Below are 20808 nucleotides of genomic sequence, written 5' to 3' on the forward strand. Positions count from 1 at the left end.
GTTACTACTTAAACCGGCGCCCTGTGTGCAGCTTCTGAGAAGATACGCTATTAGCGTAGCGGGAGTGATGCAAAATGCGCAGCCAACTTCCTCGCTATGCTAATAGCGTATCTTCTCAGAAGCTCCACACAGCGCGCCAGTTTAAGTAGTAACCAGCACACGCTGTATGCAGCTTCTGTCGCAACTGCAGGGCGCAGATGCCATCCGCAATTAAATCAGCTCTCGGCGCCCATCGGTTGCGACATGCAATGAAAATTATTAGTGCCACCCCAGATCTGACTGTGGTATCTTATGTGCCCCCCCTATATATTGTTCCTAGAGTCGCCACTGTCTACAGATAGACTGAAGGTCTATCTGCACAAACAATGACATCTGAATATTTAGCAAACAGCTAAATACACAGGTGAAATACATACCGTATTTTGCGCTCCATAAGGCGCACCAAAAAAGAAATAGACACCGGCACTCCAGTTTCTGTGACAGAAGCTGTGACAAAAGCTGTGACAAAAGCTGTGACAGAAGCTGTGACAAAAGCTGTGACAGAAGCTGTGACAGAAGCTGCAGTAAGTGACAGCTGCGACAGGTGGCGCTGTGATTACAGTGCCACGGTCTCAGTGATCACACAGAGCAGATGAAGAACGGCCGTTCTTCGTCTGCTCTAGGGGCTCTATGGTGAGCTCCTATCCCGTGGTCACGGGTCCCCCAGAGGAGCGGGAAACCAGAAAAACACCGGGGGGGGGCGCCGCTCGGTTTGAATACAAGTCATCTAAATAGATCACCTGTATTAAACGAGCACCGGCTTCCACTGTACGTTTAGCTCTACTTTAGCATGGCTAAATGTACAAAAAAATAGGGATTCGCTCCATAAGACGCACACACATTTTCCCCCGCATTTTGGGGGGGGAAAAGTGCGTCTTATGGATCGAAAAATACGGTATATGGGATCTGTCTTAAGCTGCCCATACACCTTACGAATATCGGCCGATTTTCGTAAAGGATCGCGTTTTTGTCCGATATTCGTAAGGTTGATGGTCAGTGTACAACCGCAAATACTGTACAATCGATCGACTTTTGACTATCCAGCAGGTTAGAATTTCGGTTGATCGTATGATTTTCGCAAAGTTGGTGGCGTTTCCGGACGTCAAAATACGTACGATTTACACTGCACATGCGCAAACGAAAATACGTGCGGTCAATTACTGCAATTCGCCCAGGTGCTTTCTTTTAATTACCGCTGATACAACCTTGCGATAATCAGGGCAGGATGGGGCCGCCGTACGAAAATCGTACGACGGTTCGATCATCGGAGGACAATTTTCATCCGATGATCGCAAGGTGTATGGGCAGCTTTACCCGTCAAATAATTTGTGTTTCGACACATCCAGTTCTGAGATTTTCACAGCTCTGACACACAACTTTGTTTGGCAGAATGGGAGACATGATCATTCTCTTCTGTAGTTCAGTAACACTAAAGGTGCCCATACACTGCACGATTATCGTACGATAATCGTATGCGATCGGTTTTTCGTACGATAATCGAGCAGTGTGAACGGAGACGTGCGACCGTTTCTACTGTACGGTCGCACGTCTTCTGTCGAACCAGCATGTTCGTACGATTCTCGGCTGGTTAGAACGGTGCTCGGAAGACAAATGCCGAACGGGCCGGTGTGCGCACGCGCACACTGCCCGTTCAGCATTGCGGTCATCGGAAGCCCGCCCCTCAGGGGGGCGGGCTTGCGATGATCGAGAGTGCGATCTGCCTGTCCAAGATAGGCAGATCGTACGTTTTTTTAATCCCTTTACAACCATCGCAAGACTAAAGTCTTGCGATGGTTGTAGAGTGTATGGCCACCTTTACAGGTCTCCTTTGCACTCTCATCTGTAAATGGACAGTAGAATGAGAAGCAGCTGACTGATGAGCTCATCTCTCTGTCACACTGCTGTCCTCTCCTATCAGCATGCTTTCTGCACTGGAACACATCTGATTGGCTCCTCGAGCTGCTTTTCCCTTCCTGGGATCTGCCGTACAAGTACTGCAGAAGGCTGATACCAAGTTAAACTTGATTGCATTTAAAAAATACATACATGAAAAGTTACTGTGAACTCTATTGGTTGTGGCTGCAGATATACTCCATCCTTACAGCTTTTAACTTCACACCAGGGAAATTAAACTCTCATGGACCAGCAAGGTGAGAGCAGTGTTGGGACTCCAGGCCATGAGTTGAACAAACTCAGGTGAAACAGAGAAATCTGTATAATTTGATACGTAAACCTTGCTGTACCTTTTGTGACCACAACATAATACTTTGGTAGGATGATACTAGGGCAAGCCAGTCAACTAGGGTAGTGGCACAAGAAAATTGGCCTAGGGGCCAAGCTGTGTAAATCTGGTTAGGCCTATATAATATAGGCAGCCTTGTCTTTGTATACAGGTGAAACTCGAATAATTAGAATATTGTGGAAAAGTAATTGCAGTAAGTACTGCAAAAGGGGCCCAAACCAAGTACTGAGTACATATGCATGCTTGTACTTTTCAGAGGTCCGATATTGTTCTATGTACAATCCTTGTTTTATTGATTGCATGTAATAATCTACTTTTTTGAGGTTGTGGATTTGGGGTTCTTGGGGTTTTCATGAGCTGTAAGCCATAATCATCACAATTATGACAAATCACGGCTTGAATTATCTTGCTTTGCATGTAATGAGTCTATCTCATATATTAGTTTCACCTTTTAAGTTGCATTAGTGAAATAAATGAACTTTGCACGATATTCTAATTATTCGAGTTTCACCAGTATATTGAAAACGACATGTTTTGGAACTTGGTTTAGCAGATGCTTGGCCCATGTTTGAATTTGCTGGAGCATTAGAGGCCAATTGGATAACATAAAGCTTATCCAGCTTATTTGCCCATCTATGCTGGCAATGTGCAACCATTAGAATTTCTCTGCATGGCGCCACATGATTCACTAAGTTGTAGGAACCCACAGTTCGCCCCTATTATCAACTTCTCACAGCATATGTGAGCCTCAGCCCTGATCAGCTGCTCGCTGCGCATGTGAATCTCAATCCTCCCTCCTGTGTTCGCTGCATAGTAGTTATATCTTCTGTTTTCACTGCTGGAGGATTCTACCATCATGAGTAAATGTAGCATACAAGTGCCTGAACCACCCTCTCAGATCTCACCCATTCTGCAACAGCAAGAGACATCAGGTATTATGCTCATTTATGAATTATACATATGTGTGTGTGTACATCTGCTGGAAAAAAGATGTCAATGTTTGTTGCCATGTATAAAACACAGCATCATGGCAATGGGGCTTATTCTTTGAGCACAATGACAATGGCACTAATTCCTGCGACAGATCTCTTCTTCACAAGGACGTTGGCACATATCTATTCATCACCACGGCAACTGCATATATCTCTTTGCCATGGCAATGGAATGACAAACAATCCCATGACACTGGGAGAACGTCATTGCCAGGGCAACAGTGCCAGGCCATCACTATGGTTGCAATGGTGCAAGTCCCACATGGCATCTCCACAGCCATTACCATTGCTATGTCAGCATTCTAGATCCTTCTGACACTAGAGCAACAGCACAGATTACTCCATTACCATGGCAACATTATAATCCCTCTGCCACTATGGTAATTGTGTTACTGCACAGATCAATTGTTCCATAGCGATGATGATGATTCCTCAGTCGCCATGGCAAATGTGCAGATCCCACCATTACAATGCCAAATTCTACCATTGCCATTCTTTCATCACCATGACAGTGGCATTGGGACAGATGCCTCCGTCATCATGGGAAAGAGTGCCAATACCATGGAAATGAGGCAGAAACCTATGTCACAATGGCAGCATGGCTAATCTTTCCATCTCCATGGCAGCAGCTCATCATCAATCACTCAATTGCTCATATATTCCACTCATGAAATGTCACATAACTGAATTAAAATAGTTTGTGTAGTGCATTACACTTTTCACGAGCAAGCTTTAGTATTATCACTCAAGATAATGATTTGTTACTTTATGGTGGCTTTACATCATAATAAATATACCTGTGTTCTAATATAGATGTTGCTTTGAGGTTTCTATAAATTAGCCTTATTGTACTTATCAGGCCTGCAGCTATAGCAGGTTAGTTACACAGCCTTTTGTTCAACGTTATGACAGGTTACAAAGTTTTTAAATCTGCTGTCATTGCAGGATGTCACAGGAGCTGTGGATGTGGGCTAAATGTCAAGTCTTGTCCTCATTGCGGATGCCTTTTGGTATTAGAGCCACTCTACCAGTACTTAAGAAAGGTAAGTTAGACTAATGTAAAAATATTATATATTTGTCTGACAGGGATTTTCAGATACCAAATACCGTACTCGGTACAAGTAAAGTACAGATACTTTTTCCATCTCCAGGACTAGATTAGACTAGAGAAAAATTCAAAAGTTAGGAGGCAGCTGTCATTTGTACGGAGCATACAGAGCTCCTGGGATTTGTACATCCCCATTTTAATGCATTATTTTTTTTTTAGAAATATATATTAGGGATGCACCGATACAATTTTTCCAAGTACAAGTACTGATACTTGTCCAAGTACTCACAGATACAAGTATTGATACATTTTTGTTTATTGTCATGTGACAGTTTTTCTAAAACAATACAGACTAATGATTTCAGGACAGTGGTGGAGCGCCAGAGCCAGGTCCCAGCTGCAACCATTGCAACCCCTGTAACCCTGGTAGTTCTCGTGAAAATGCCAAGTATCGGCACAGGTATCTGAACTGGTATCTGGACATCGCTATTGTCTGATGGGCTCTGGTATTCTTGAAGGTTGAATCCTTGAAGACCAAGAAACATAGAGATAAAAAAAAATAAAAACACCACAACCACCTGCATCTCCCACATCCAACACTTCACCTTCTATAACTCATCCATATCTCCCTTTCTCCAACACTTCTGCCTCCATACCTCCCTGCAGCAACGGCACATCAAACAACATTCTTTTCAACATGACTCTCCTGCATCCAACAACCTTACATTGCTGCCAAAGGAAGCAAAACCCAACCAGACATAAGAGCATCATCTTGATAAAATTAACAATCACTCTGCGCTAATATAACTACTCTAAATATCCAAAATTCAATGAACAAAGTAAAAAAGATAATACATGAAACAATGATACAAAGGGGGTGATTTACTAACCTAAACACACACACACACCAGGTGTGTGTGATTTTCAGACAGCAAAACGTATTTATCAACCAAAAAGTCTCTAAAAGCATATTTCCACTAATGCCATATATGGAAAAATCATGCACATGATGCATATATAATGCTGCTTCACAGTTTAGACAAAAATGGTTAGCTCATGCATTTACATTCCTTGCATTCATCAACGCAAGCAACACAACATAGAGCTAATTTACCCAACATCACCTTGGAATTCCTTCAGGGCTTTGCACAACACACATGCTGGGTGTGTACACATTACAAAGGTGTTTAGATTCCACCCATAGATCATGCTGGGAGGGAACACACTGCAGAGGTGTATACACGTTCGTGGTGTGTTTATAAGGTTAGTAAATCAACCCCAAAGTGTCAAATCAGCATGATAAAGTGCTTTCCAATGGTGCCAGTGTAAACAGTCCAAAAGTGCTTCTTATAAAAGTGCAATCTTTATATGAGATCCTCCAGAATCCATTAATAAAGAAGCTTTGGGCCTTTCCGAGTACTGCCCGTGAGCTGGCATGATTTGTAGCTGATCCTACAAGCTGCTTTCTGTTTCCCTTGCTTTGTCAGGAAAGGGAGTGAGGGGACCAACGGGAGGATGGTAACCAAGCAGGCTAGGAGTGATATGTAACAAAATGTTTTTTAAGATCTGACAAGATTGTAAGTTGTTATAACCGTTTTGTAATAAAAGTGATTTGAGGATTTTACACTATGCAATTTTTTATCTTCTTTCTTTGAGTACTATTGGCAATGGGAAGAGAGGAGATATTTGTGAAATGTGATTGATATGGAAATCTAGCATTTATCTGAAAATGATCGTGATTATCGAATACTGATCGGAGGAGAGTTGATATACTTGAGGAGTGACTACACTTTGAGAATTATTTATAAATGCTACCCGACTAATATTTATTGGTCCATCAAATCTGGTGAGTGGGGGCAGTACTCAGAAAAGTCCAAAGTTTTTTTATTAATGGATTCTGGAGGATCTCATATAAAGATTGCACTTTTATTAGAAGCACTTTTGGACTGTTTACACGGGCACTATTGGGAAGCACTTTATCAAGCTGATTTGACACATTTAAACAAGGACACTTTGTATAATTGTTTTATTCATTATCTTTTTTACTTTGTCTATTGAATTTGGGATTAGTGATGAGCCGAACAGGCCCGACTTCGGTTCGAATTTGAACTTTAGAACATCCAAAAAGTTCGAACTCGAACTCAATGCAAGTCTATGGGGGTAGAACTTTCAAAAACAATTGTCTCCCTTTAAGAGGGCTTATATGCAAGTTATTGGCCATAAAAGGTGTATGGGAATCTGGGTACTGCCCTGGGGGACAGGAATTACTGAAAAAAAACTTTTAAAAAATACAGTTTTTAAAGGAGCTTAAAGAGTAACAATAAACATGAAAAATTCCTTTAAATATCGTGCCTGGGGGGTCCCCTTAAACTGCCTGTAAAGTGGCGGATCTGTAGGATGTATAGAACCTGCTGCAGCAAAACCGACATTTCTAAAGATTTTTTTTTTTTTATTAAAGCGTGCAGTTCCCCCTTTTAGTCTGGTAGGAATGTTAGGAGGGACCAAATTTTTTTTTAAAGCGTGGGTTTCCCCCCAAAAGTCATACCAGACCCTTAAGGTCTGGTAGGAATATTGAGGAGTGACCCTATGTAAAAGAAAAAGTGTGTGGGGTTCCCCACTAAAGTCATACCAGGCCCTTAAGGTCTTGTAGGAATTTAAGGAGGAACCCCACCCCCAAAAATGGGGTGGGGGAAATGTGGGGTCCCCCCTTAAAATTCCATACCAGGTCCTTGATCTGTGCATAGGCCTGGCAGGCCCTCCCTCTTAAGGTGCCCATACACTCTACAACCCTCGCAAGAAAAAATAAAAAGTACAGACATTTGAAAAAAATCCTTTTTCCATGTTTTTGATAAGCCTTTTATTTTGAAAAAAACAAAACAAAATTAATCCACCGATGTAATCCGGCGCTAATCACGACGTCCAGCATTGTCCACGATGACGACGACTCGACGAAATAAAAAATAAAACAATACAAAATAAATAGAAATAATAATTTTTTAAAACGACGACCGCCGTCCCGTTCACTCGCAACGAACCATTGCCGCATAATGGGATTTTGACAAATGTCGATAACATATGAACATTTGGGCTAAGCTAGCAGTGACAGCTAGCTCTGCCCAACTGTTTACAGTTGTGACAGGTGAGCCATGATTGGGCAGAGTCATCATGACTTTGCCCAATCATGGCTTCACATTTCTCTGTGCCCTGATTGGGCAAAGTCTTGCACCTGACCAGAGGTCAGGTGCAAGGCTTTAGCCACTCAGGGCTCACAAGGCACAGTGGCATGTGCAGGATGCTCGGCAGGCGAACAGTGCCGAACACACGAACTGCCGATGTTCAAGTCGAACTCACGTTTGGCTTAAACATCGAGCCCAACACTATTTGGGATATTTATAGTAGTTATATTAGCGCAGAGTGATTATGGATTTTATAGATACGTGTGGTGCATTTTATATCACCAGCACCCTGCTGCTTTATAAGGATAATTTAATTTAGGTGGGTGGGATTAAGCCTATGAGCACAGATATATTGAGAAAAGTACCATCTTGATGGAGCTGCTGAAATTAACTGTATCATCATAATTTGCGAATGGAGGAGAGGTAGAAGACATGGGCCACCAGAGAGGTAAGTATAATAAAGCTTCTGTTGTAGTGAACCTTCATCTGCCATTTTTTGTTACCACTGACAAGGTTACTTTAAAGCTACATATCTCATAAAGGACATTATGGAGGAAACCGTAACTCACACACCAGTGATGTGCAGTCCTTCCGCGCTTGGTGATGCGTTCCCCAGCCCCGCCCCCAGCATGCCCACTCCGCCACCAGCCCACCGAAGCCCCACCCCATCCCACTGAAGCCCCCCCAATCCGGTCTGTGTAGAGTAGAGAGGAAGGGAGGAGACAAGGAGGAGCCTCCGTGTTCCTCACTTGCTCATCACTGGTGAGGCATCAAAATCGATGTCTTCACTGTCTTTTTTTCTTTATTTTGATTGGACAGCTTGGACCAATGGTGCTTTACCATTGGTCCAAACCATCCACAGAGCTCAAGTCTCCAACATAGAGTTGAGGATGTTGCAGCTCTGGCTTCACTATGTTAGGTTACACAAGCAGTGGGGAAGCCCGCTGCTGTGTAATATAACTTAGCTGTCAAAAGCAGGATGCTCACACCTGTAATTAGCAGGCAGCGTTCCATCCATGACAGGTTACACAGCGGGGAGGCTTTCCCTGCTGTATAACCTGTTATAAGCCCGTCTGAATGAAGAAAAAGCTGTCAGCCACAGACTTGAAGCTGACAGCTTTTCCTCCCATAATACTAGGTGAGGCTCTGCTTCACCTGCCTTCTCTGACCGCATGTCCCAGAGCCCTTCTTTAAAGAAGATCATTTTGCAATCTTCAATGTAAAGTTTGACCAGGTTTTGCTGACCTCTGCTTTTCCATTTTTTTTAAAAGCTGCAGGGAAAGAAGGATCATGTGATGCAATTACCATACTTCCCAAAGTTCTCTCTCCATATAAGCCTGACAACCGCTTGAAGTCATCTCGTACCCACCAGGAACTGCACCGGGAATTACTGCTCACCTACAAGAAGTATGTTTTATTTCCAGGCTTCTGCAGTCTGAGGATCAGTACCAAACAGGGACCAGTTTGAATTGTTTTCCTTTTTTACTGCTATAAGCCTCATATTCAAAAAATTGTTTGGTTGTGGACCTACATGCATAGCTAGAGTTTATTTACATTGTTACTATTCCAGAACTCCAAGTAGCAAAAATTAGGACAAAGTAGCTCTACAGACGGGCTATGGCTGATCCGGGTTATTCTGGCGCCTCCTTCGGGGGTGAGCGCCACACAACCATGGTGTCAATTTGCTGTGCTGTGAGTTTTTCGTATCTCTTTTATTTGTGTCTTCTTGCAGAGGCCTTGCCTTGCACAGTAAGCCTGAACTACTGCGAGTTATGGAAAAGAGGCGGAATCAGCATCAGGAAAATCAAGACAAAAAAGTGCCACACTGCCCTCTACAACAAGAGCTGCAGAAGTGGCAGCTGCGACGAGAGGAGGTAAATGCAGAGTATTCTTTCTGCTAGTTAAATCTCGCATTTAATGTGCTGCTTATTGTTAACATCTTTCCTGCTTTTTTACATGTCCCATAATGCAGTCCATAAGGTTACAGGCAGCCCCTGAGTCAGTCACAGTGAGAATTATGTGTCACCATTCTTAACAGGCAGAGTATGTAGAATCTGAAGATTATATTAACCTCCATAGCTGTAACCCTCCCAATTGTTATTTGGGCTTGGATTTCTATGTAAAAATGGTTAACCTTTAGCAACACTAGGGGTAACCATTTTTAAATATAATTCCAGGAAACCTCAGGGCCGAAACTATTCTGTATGGCGAGTTACATAGTTACATACAGGTGAAACTCGAATAATTAGAATATCGTGCAAAGTTCATTTATTTCACTAATGCAACTTAAAAGGTGAAACTAATATATGAGATAGACTCATTACATGCAAAGCAAGATAATTCAAGCCGTGATTTGTCATAATTGTGATGAACTGTGGCAGTGAGTTCCAGACCCTAACTCATCTTACTGTGAAGAACCCCCTTTGCCCCATGTGTTGGAATTTTTTTTCCACCAATTTTAGGTGGTGGCCTCTAGTTTTTGTAATGGAGTTAATTTTAAACAGTTTATCGCTAATGTTGCTACCACCATTGAACATTTTGTACATGGAGATCATATCCCCCCTTAATCTCCTCACCTCCAATGTGAACATGTTTAAATTTAGTAGCCTTGTCTCGTAGCTCTGGTCCTCCATACTACTAATTAGTTTGGTTGCCCTCCGCTGGACTTTTTCCAACTCAAGGACATCTTTTCTTAGTAGTGGTGACCAGAACTGGACCGCGTACTCCAGATGAGGTCGAACCAATGATCTATAAAGTGGCAAAATTATAGACTTGTCCCTGCAATACATCCCCTTTTTAATACAGGACAAAACCCTGCTAGCTTTGTTTACAGCAGCCTGGCACTGCTGTAACGGAGGATTGGTGAGCATTCAATCACCAATCCTCCCTCTGTGTTGTGCTCTGCTCTTAGAACTCCCGGGTTTACAGCTGTCAGATCCTGGCTGCTTGCTGTGGGATATCATGAGTTTAACAAAAATATAAAAAGATTGTTTAGGATTGGCTTTAAAGTGCACCTGTGTGCAGACTATGCACATTAAATACATTAAAGCATTTACATATTCTGAGCTAAGCAGTCTAAGCACTTTAAAGCAAACCCTCACTGACTTCTGTAGCTGGGGGCTTCTGGAGAAATTAATCTTCAAATTCACAACAGAAGCACTGAAATCAAAGCTCCTCTCCCTTTACTTTCTATGGCAGCAGAGACTTGGCAGCCTGCCATCCTTCTAATGCAAACACACAGCCAGTGCTGTAAGCTGTTGGAATGGAACTGAAACCTACCTGCAGACCTGATTCAAACCTTGGCAACAGCATTTTCGCCCGTAAAAACGTATATGCTCATACATTAAATATGCACGTTTTTATGAGCAGATTGTGACACATTGAAGTAAATGGACAAAACGCATGCATACACACACACGCAAAAACGTGCATAACTAATTGCAACGCATGTTTTCAAGCCTTTTCTATTGAGTCTATGGGGCCAAAGCAAGCTGAGATCTGCCCCAAAGAAGCTCATGTACTTTTTCCAGCAACAGGCATTTTCCTTTTCCTGGCCATATCCATGGCAGCGCTGACAAATGGGTTTAGATCCAGTCAAAATGCTCAGGTGTGCACAGGGGCCATAAGAATGTGGACTTTTTTGGTGAAGCTTTTTGTTGCGCTGCATCAGCTGCAACAATACGCTCAGTATGAACCAGGCCTCAGATTCTGTGTTCAGATCTTCAAGTGCATGTAGCTAGATGAATCAGTGATAATGCGTTTTAAAGTTCTTTTACTGTTTAAGAATATGTTAACACTTCAATGTCCATAGTTTGTGCACTGGTGCACTATAATACATAGGAGAGGTGTTAATACTGAAAAGATCTCTTCCAGATTCCAAGTCATCATAACATCAGCTATATATTTCATTTTAAGTGTAGGCATGCTAGCTAATTTCCTAATTGTAATGCTTCCAGATATTTATTACTTCTGACTGATCACAGTGTCTCCCTGACAATACCTTTAATAGATTTCTCTCAAGTAGAAATCGATCTCTTTTATTCAGACCTCATCCAGCAGAAGCTGCTTTATCAATTTATCTTTTAATGGTTATTAAATTTTACCTTTCATTTTTAGCAAAAGTTCTGCTTTAAGGCCCAGCAGAATATAATTACAGCATGGGTGAATCTTTCATCTTGAGTCTCTCTGTTTTCAATGATCACAGTTTTTAATAGAAATTACAGTTACACCACATCCAAAGGTTAAAAAAACAAGAGCTTAGTTTCCTCTCTGGTTCTTGATGTTGCAGAGGCAGCAGGAATCGACCAAGAGTGAACAATCTGCTCCTGTAGTCCACGAGTTCCTGAAAGTGAGGGAGAATCTCCGGAAATCCAAAACAAGGGATGTGCAGAGCCCTCCTCCTCCTGTCAGCTGAACTCATCCCTCCGTTATATTGACCCTGTCCAACTATAGGATCCAACTGATCGGAAAGTTCCGTCTGGGATGCAGAATGCCTGATGTTCACTAAGAAATACAACTACCGAAAGGACAAGATGGCACTCACAGAGGTCACCATAGATGAACCCACTGATAATACGTTTTGTATAGAATGTGGAGTTACAAATATGCATGCTAGTTTTCATCATGTGCTCAGTTTTGTGACAGGTTCACTTTAATATTTCTGCTTAAATAGATAATTACTGTTGTAACTGCAGCTTATAGATCGCTTGCTAGATTTATTTTACTGACATTTGTTCAAATGAATGTCTTTTAGGAGGATACAGCTACAATTCTTTGCGTTGATTAAAATAATGTCATGATGGGCATAGCATGAGTATACAATGTTTATGTAAATCTGGATCCTTTGCACATTTGTCTGCAAATAAACGATCTGCACATAAAAGACCCCTAAATAGCCCAATTCAGACAATACTATGCAGAACTTATGGACCTGAGGCCTGATGTGTATGGAGCCACCATACTGACTATGCACTCTCTTCTCGCTTCGAGTCATAGTTTTTATTTTTAGCGTTTTTATATCTTTTTTGTCTTCATATTATATAGCAACCAAGAAAAAAAAAAAGACTTTAAGAGAACTGATAGCAATTTTAATAGTTTTGCAACAATATATACATGTACAAAATCAGTTTAATGTAAATAATCAAAGTGTTTAATTATTTGTTTCTTGATATGGTTTGTAATCATGTGTATGTGGGGCAGCCATATTTACTCATTACCTAAGCAAACTTTCCTAGGCCATTTCCATTAGGGTAAAAGGGTCTGTATAAGACCCACTTCTTTTTTTATAAATTCTTTATTTAACGAGTTTTCAGACAGTAAAACATATATAGCAAGCAAGGGAAACAACTCCCATCGTAAAAGCAGTGGACGCAGCCACCAAACAATGACATTACAATATAGTACGGTAGACAGTACACACTTTCAACCCTAAGGCATATGAATCCTGGATAAAGCCCTCTCGGACAACCACTCAACCTGTATGTTGATGAGATCGTAGATCTCTGGAAGGGTCGCGCTTTGCTATAACGGGCCTAAAGTATCTGAAGAGACAGCCCCGGCGACGCAGGGACAAGCCCGCCTCCGCCCGTGCCGTCCCCCCAGAACTCATAACGCAGACCCTTCATCCGTATTGAATGACAAGCAGACGACCCCCCGCGTAGCCGCAGTTGATAGGTCACTGGGGCATGTAAGTATTTACATACTATAGATAGGGTTGCATTACAGTTATCCAGACTGAGAGGCGAAAAGAAGGGAAAAGCAGGGGGAGAGGGGGGGAGAGCAGGGACCTATTAGGAGAAGGTTCAGGCCAATAGATCTAGGTATTCTTGTGTGGAGGTATAGTCATCCCACCAGAACCATGTAGCATTAAACCGGGTTCCAGTCCCCTTTATGGAGCTGGTTAGGTCTTCCATGTGCCTAATGTCTTGGACCTTGCTGAGCCATAGTTGCAGCGTGGGTGGGGAAGCATTCTTCCACATGGCCGGGATGCAGGCCCGGGCCGCGTTAATCAGGTGAATAATGACCGATTTTTTGTAACCCTTCAGAGAGTGCTTGTTGTGGTGTAAGAGGAAGAAGGAGGGTGTCATGGGGATCTGTTTGTCCGTGAATTTTTGAGTAATTGCGTGAACTCGGGTCCAGAACATTTGTAGTGCCGGAAAGACCCACTTCTTGACTAATTTATACTCATCCCTCTAGTGCTCCCCTACCACTTCTGTAAATTGAAAATTGTCCAGTGCTTCTGGATATAGGGAAACATGTGACTTCTTCCCATGATGAATTGTTTGGACCTAGCGGTTTGATCTAGTTGCAATGAAGGAAGGAGCAACAGGAGAATGCTGGAGAAGTGGGTACAAAGTGGTCAAGGCATGGGCTTTACACATATCTTGTCACTTTGACCTGAATGAGCAAAGTGACAGGGTCTCCTTAAAGTCTACACCTGACCTTTTTGTGCTCCTGGGCAGCCTCTGTATTAGTAAGGAACGCCCAGCCCAGAGAAGAGGCAAACAGGAGCCTGCAGCTTCATGTGACCAGACTGAAGAAGTCACAAAAGGTAAGTATTAAAAGAATTGAAGGCCAGTTGGCAGGGGGGCATGGGATGGAGATTGGAGTTAGGCTTTAGGTGACATGATGGAGCTTACAGCAGGAAATTATTTCTCATGGCAAGAAAGGTGGACGTTTTGAATTAAAAAATTAGATAAACCTGGTAATGGATATTAATTGATTCATGTGAAGTCTGATTTCTAATTTTTAATGATAGGTCTGCTTTGATTAGAGTTATCTATTCACTGTGGTTAACTCTCCTCTCCCATTCCATATGATAATCATTATTTACAACCTTAGCATGCTAAAAAAGCAGAAGAGAAAACAGGATTTCATCGTATCTATTATTATAGATATTTTGTATAGTGTTTGTCATTTGTTTAACTTAAAGGGAATTTCTTCCTGGCTGTATACATTATATCTTATGTAACAATTCACTAGCTGAATACCATTAGAGAGTTTTGTATATACCATAAAAACCCTTTCTCGGAGTCCGTTAAGGGGCATAGGTCCCTCCTGTTGTGTGTTTTTTTTTTGTACTGCTTGCTACAACTGAAGCAAGGTGGGAGTGGAAGAGGTTATAGTGTCTAGGGCTGGCCTACAATTTGTGTGCCTATTGTCCATTCCTCTTGTAGGCAGCAGTATCAATCATGGTTCCTGAACAGAACCCTGTTTCCCTCCAGAATGTTTGGAGCTCAGATTCTTCTGGTGAGCAACAGCCCTGCACTGGTGGGGTGCCCAGGGCATCAACGCCGGAATGAGAAGCTACCATGATAGCAACATCCTGGGCCAATGACATAACCAAATTTCCTTGTCTTTGATATAAGAGATTTGTCATGACAAAGGATGTTCCAATGGAGAAATCTTGTGTAAAGCTGGACAAACTGGATCACATCAGATGAGGATACCATAAGACCCAGAACTCCCCTGCAAGACCTAAGTGGGCTGGCTTTAAGAGCAGAGCTGCAGAACATGGGACTGTTTGATCTGTTTTTGCTGTGGCAGAAATACTCTAGTCCAGGAGGCATCCAGAGCGAAACCTACATACTACTTATAATGTAGCAAAGTTAAGAAGGACCTATGTAGATTCAGAACCCACCATAATGCTAAAGACACATTGGCCTCCAAATCACGCAAGGTTTGAAGGTAGAAATAAGGAGAAGCAGGGCACGAAATTCTATCATATACCCCCGAGATAACACCTCTAGAACACACATATCGGAGATGTGACATTCCTCCATCTTGAGAAAACGGAGTGGGGGCAAACCTTAGCATTTTGGCAGCTGCCAGGACCTTTTGGCAGCTGTAGAGAAAAAAACCTTGGGTGGTTGGGAAGTGTTCTGGGGGAACAAAACCAATGCTTGGCAGAAGCAAAGGAGGGAGAGGGTTTTTGCACCTGATCCCTGCCCTTCCAATTTTGGAAAAGTTGAATGCTCTGTGACCACCTTAATAAAGTCGTCTAGTGAAGTTCCAAACAGATAGTCTCCCATGAAGGGCAGATGCAGTAAGGCCTTCTTAGACGTCCGATCTACGGACCAGCATTTAAACCAAATATCCCTCTGCATTTGCATTGACAGGAGAATACAATTCTGGTTGGACAATAAAAATAAGAAAAAATTTGGTGCTATACAGTCATCAGCACCATTTTGTATAATTATGATGGTGCTCAGGAAGGGCTTGATTTCACTTTATTCTTTTTACTACATACACTATACAGTATGAATACCTATATACGTTTTGTACTGTATTTTGTAGTGTATATACACAGATACTGTTTGTCAAGGCATCACACAGATGTAAACTACCAATATGTAAAACAATGGCTAATTTGTGTACATTCATTAATGTGTGTTAAAACACCTATGGTCCATTCACAACTCCTGCATTGGGCTGGTTTTGCCTGCTTTGCTCAATGTAAAGACAAGAAAACTTGCCTTTATTCCTGCTGTCCTAGTTCCCAGCAACGAGATGTCAGAAAATCTATGTTAACACACATTAAATCAAGTTAATAAAAATTAATACGTCAACACACGCTATACACAAAGCAAGTGGTGTAAATGCAGCCAAACTGCATGACCTGACAGAAGGTCTTTCTCATGCAGAGACATGCAAATTGCACTCAACCCCAGAATGTTTGGAGCTGAGATTCTTCTGGTGAGCAACAGCCCTGCACTGGCAGGGTGCCCAGGGCATCAACGCCGGAATGAGAAGCTACCATGATAGCAACATCCTGGGCCAATGACATAACCAAATTTCCTTGTCTTTGATATAAGAGATTTGTCATGACAAAGGATGTTCCAATGGAGAAATCTTGTGTAAAGCTGGACAAAATGGATTTGGCCTGCATTGCTCAATGCAAGGACAAGAAAACTTACCTTTATTCCTGCTGTCCTAGTTCCCAGCAATGAGATGTCAAAAAATCTATGTTAACACACATTAAATCAAGTTAATAAAAGTGAATGCGTCAACACACGCTAAACACAAAGCAAGTGGTGTAAATGCAGCCAAAGGTGTGAATGGGCCCCTAAAATACTTATTTTTAAGTACTGTATTTGCTGGCGTATAAGACTACTTTTTATACCTAAAAACATCCCCCGAAAATCGGGGGTCGTCTTATATGCGGGGTATACCATGTATACCTTTAGTTCGTTTAGGCCAAGCTGGCCCAAAACGAACATCCCTAATCTGTCAGCCCGCGGAATGTGTGGTAATACTGTATTTACGGTAGCTTCGGCTACATACAGTAGCTGAGCCAATCACGGTGAACGATGTACACAACCTCTGCCAATCCAAGCAAGCTTTGTATTCATTAATAGAATACATTGCTCGCTGTGATTGGCTCAGCACGGTATACTGTATGTAGCTGAAGCTACCGTACATACAGTATTACCGCACATCCATCCATGATGTTTTAAAATGGTGTTGCCTCGGAAGTGGGGTAGTCTTATATGACGAGTATAGCCCTAAACCTATGTTTTAAGTGGAAAATTAGGGGGTCGTCTTATACACCCAGTTGCCTTATACGCCGGCAAATCTGGTATTTTCTCTTACATAGGAAACTATTGAAATTATGGGCAGCCAGTGATCCCCTCAAAACCTTTCTGCCCTAGACCTAACTCATGTAACCATTCCATAAACTTGGGTCTAGAAAAAGAAAGTTGTTCGAAGCTCCCAACTCCATATAGCTCTCTGATCTAGGCTGTCATTGTTCACCACCTATGGAAATGTTAGTTTTTATGCTGTTATGCTGTTTCTTTAAATACTTTCTGAACTATTCGCCTGAAACACTGATTACATGCATCCATATGGCTAACATTTCCAAGAAGTGGTCTTTTTTTTATAGCCTATGTATTTCTTGGGTAAAAACATTCATAAATAGAGCCTTATAGCTCTTCAGCACAGTGTACACTATCAGTATACCGGGATGAATTAACTCCTGTGTGACTATGTGGCTCCCTGTGGAAGTCCTATCAGAAGTGTGTACAGGGCAGTATAAGACTTTGTGGGGGGCAGGTTAAAGCATAACTATTATTCTGTTACAAACAGGGTCGTAACTGTGGATCATAGGGTCCCATCAACATTTTTTGATGGGGCCCCATGGTGAACTTCCTACTGTCAATAATATTAAGGTCAGGTAGCAGGTTCAGCTGCCCTCTGAATGCCTGCTTCCATAGTCGGGCTCCTCGGCAAAGTGCAGCTTCCTCCGCCCACTCCAGCTGCTATGGGCTGGGAGGAAGACTGCACCACCACTATTAGCTGGCTGACAGCAGGAGAACGGGTCCTGGAAAACAAGAAGGCAGCTGGAGGCATCATGCTGGACTGGAGACTTCACAGGAACAGGAAACATTGCTACTTCCCCACTAGGAGAGGAAGAGGGCTGAGCATCAAAACATCAGAGGATCTATATGCACTGTAAGTCTTTGCACTCTGCGTCCCAGCTCTGCACTCTGCGTCACATCCTTGCACTGTGCATCACACCCCTGTGCTGTGCGTCACACCCCTTTACTGTGCGTCACACCCCTGTACTGTGCGTCCCACTCCTTTACCATGTGTCCCACTCCTTTACCGTGCGTCCCACCCCTGTACTGTGCATCACACCTCTGTACTGTGCGTCACACCCCTGTACGGTGAGTCCCACCTCTGCACTCTGCATCCCACCCAGGCACTGTACGTCACACCCCTATACTCTACGTCCCACCTCTGCACTCTGCGTCCCACCCCTGTACTGTGAATCCCACCAGTCTATTGTACGTCACACCTCTACTGTGTGTCACACCCCTGTACTGTGCGTCCCATCACTGTACTCTGCGTCCCACCCCTGTACTCTGCGTCCCACCCTTGTACTCTGTGTTCCACCCCTATACTGTGGGTCACACCCCTGTACTCTGCGTCACACAGCTGACCTCAGCACTCTGCGTCCCACCAATGACCTCCGCACTCTGCGTCACACCCCTGACCTTTATACTCTGCGTACCACCTCTGCACTCTGCGTCCCACCTCTGTACTGTGCTTTCTACCTCTGTACTGTGCGTCACACCCCTGTACTGTGCGTCACACCTCTGTACTCTGCGTCACACCTCTGTACTCTGCGTCACACCTCTGACCTCCGCGTCACACCCCTGTACTCTGCGTCACACCTCTGACCTCCGCACTCTGCGTCACACCCCTGACCTCCGCACTCTGCGTCACACCCCTGACCTCCGCACTCTGCGTCACACCGCTGATCTCTGCACTGCATTATTACTGACCTCTGCACTCTGTGTTATACAGCTGACATCTGTATTCTGCGGTATTACTGACGTCTATATTCTCTGGTATTACTGACGTCTGTACTCTGTGTTACACAGCTGACCTCTGCACTCTGTGTTATTACTGACCTCTGCACTCTGCGTTAATAATTACCTCTGTGCTCTGCGTTATTATTGACCTCTGTACTCTGCGTTATTAATGACTTCTGTACTCTGTGTTATTACTGATCTCTGTACTCTGTGTTATTACTGACGTCTGTACTTTGTGGCTTAACTCCTTCTGACTGATGCACTCTGTACTTTACTTCCTTCTGACCGAGGCACTCTGTGCGTTACTTCCATCTGCACTATGTGCATCAGATCCTTTTGGACACTGCACTGTGTGCATTACCTCCAGACCACTGCACTCTGTGCATTACCTTCTTTTGACCTCTGCACTCTGTATGTTTCTCACTACTGACCTCTGCACTCTGTGCATTACTTACTACTGACCTTTGCACTTTGTGCATTACTTCCTTGGGGTTATCGTTTTGTGTATAGTTATTTGTAGAATTAGATATGGGACAGAAATGAAATTCTAGCTCTAGGAGCTGTGAATTCCTGGCTGTTGGGATTAGAGGCGAGTCTTAAAATAGGCAATTGATACAGTTATTCTTTTATTATTATTGTTTGCATTTTTTTTTCATTATGGGTGTAAGTGGGGGCCTCATGTTTGAGTTTCACCTAAGGACTCACAGTCTAGAGTCGCCTCTGGATAACATATGAGAGACTATTTACCCTTGCCCATTTGTATGCAATGAAAATGCATTTTAAGTAGAAATCCCAATTCCTGTCTATGTGACTGCATCACATCTGTGTACTGCAGTCTAGTGTGAAAGAGAAAGGGAAAATAAATGGGCACATTCACACCTACTTACGTTGCACGCTGGTAACACACAAGTAACAGTGTGAATGTAGCCTTAATTTTTTATATGGTGTTTTAAAGCTGCACTCTGAGCATATATATTTCTCATTAGCCAAGGATATACAGTCATGGCCAAAAATATCGGCACCCCTGCCTGCATTTCTGTCAGATAATGCACCACTTTGCACAGAAAATTGTTGCAATTACAAATGTTTAGACATTCTCATGTTTATTTCTTTAGTTTGTACTGGACTGGACAAAAATATTGGCATATTTCCCACATTGCAAGAAATAATAGCATTCCAAGTTTGTGATGCTCCTGTAATTAGTAATAAAGTCGCCTGCATCAATTAACAGGTGCTGACAATATAGAAATCACACCGGCAACCATTTAAAATGGTGAAAAATTTACTCCACCTTTCTGTTGCGTGTCTCTGTGTGCCACACGGAGCATGGAGAAGAGAAAGATCAGCAAAGCATTGTCTGAGGATTTGAGAACAAAAATTGTGGAAAAGCATGGACAATCTCCAGGTTACAAGTCCATCTCCAGGGATCCTAATGTTCCTGTGTCCACTATGCGCAACATTGTCATGAAGTTTACAGCCCATGGCACTGTAGCTAATCTCCGTGGGCGTGGACGAAAGAGAACAATTCATCAAAGATTGCAATAAAGGATTGTTGGAATGGTGGATAAAGAGCCTCGATCAACTTCCAGACAAATTCAAGCTGATCTTCAGGCACAGGGAACAACTGTGTCAGCTCGCACTATACGTCGCCATCTGAATGAAAAGGGACGCTATGGTAGGAGACTCAGGAGGACCCCACTGCTGACACAGAAACATAAAAAAGCCAGATTGGAGTTTGCCAAAACTTACCTGAGGAAGCCAAAATCCTTTTAGGAGAATGTGCTGTGGATAGACGAAACAAAATGACAGCTTTTTGGTAAAGCCAATCATTCTAATGTTTTCAGAAAAATAAATGAGGCCTTTAAAGAAAAAAATACAGTCCCTACAGTCAAACATGGGGGGGGGTTCACTGATGATTTGGGGTTGCTTTGCTGCTTGAGGCACTGGATGTCTTGTGTCGGGTCCCGGTCCGAGTGGCTCCAGGTCGGGTGCC

General features: G+C 42.9%; 1 protein-coding gene across 1 annotated transcript in view; it reads left to right on the forward strand.

The window, feature by feature from the left end:
• LOC108784480 (protein FAM107A-like) overlaps window positions 1-12007 on the forward strand; it is a 15844-nt gene extending 3837 nt beyond the window's left edge. The window contains exons 3-6 of the mRNA XM_018553314.1: window positions 4219-4316; window positions 8769-8904; window positions 9230-9371; window positions 11786-12007. Coding sequence (XP_018408816.1) covers window positions 4219-4316; window positions 8769-8904; window positions 9230-9371; window positions 11786-11911 — 502 coding nt within the window. The 3' untranslated portion in view covers window positions 11912-12007. The remainder of the gene's footprint in view (window positions 1-4218; window positions 4317-8768; window positions 8905-9229; window positions 9372-11785) is intronic.
• Window positions 12008-20808: the final 8801 nt, after the last annotated feature.

Source organism: Nanorana parkeri, unplaced genomic scaffold, assembly GCF_000935625.1.
Source record: "Nanorana parkeri isolate BGI_ZX_2015 unplaced genomic scaffold, ASM93562v1 scaffold116, whole genome shotgun sequence".
In the NCBI taxonomy this organism is placed as follows: Eukaryota; Metazoa; Chordata; class Amphibia; order Anura; family Dicroglossidae; genus Nanorana; species Nanorana parkeri.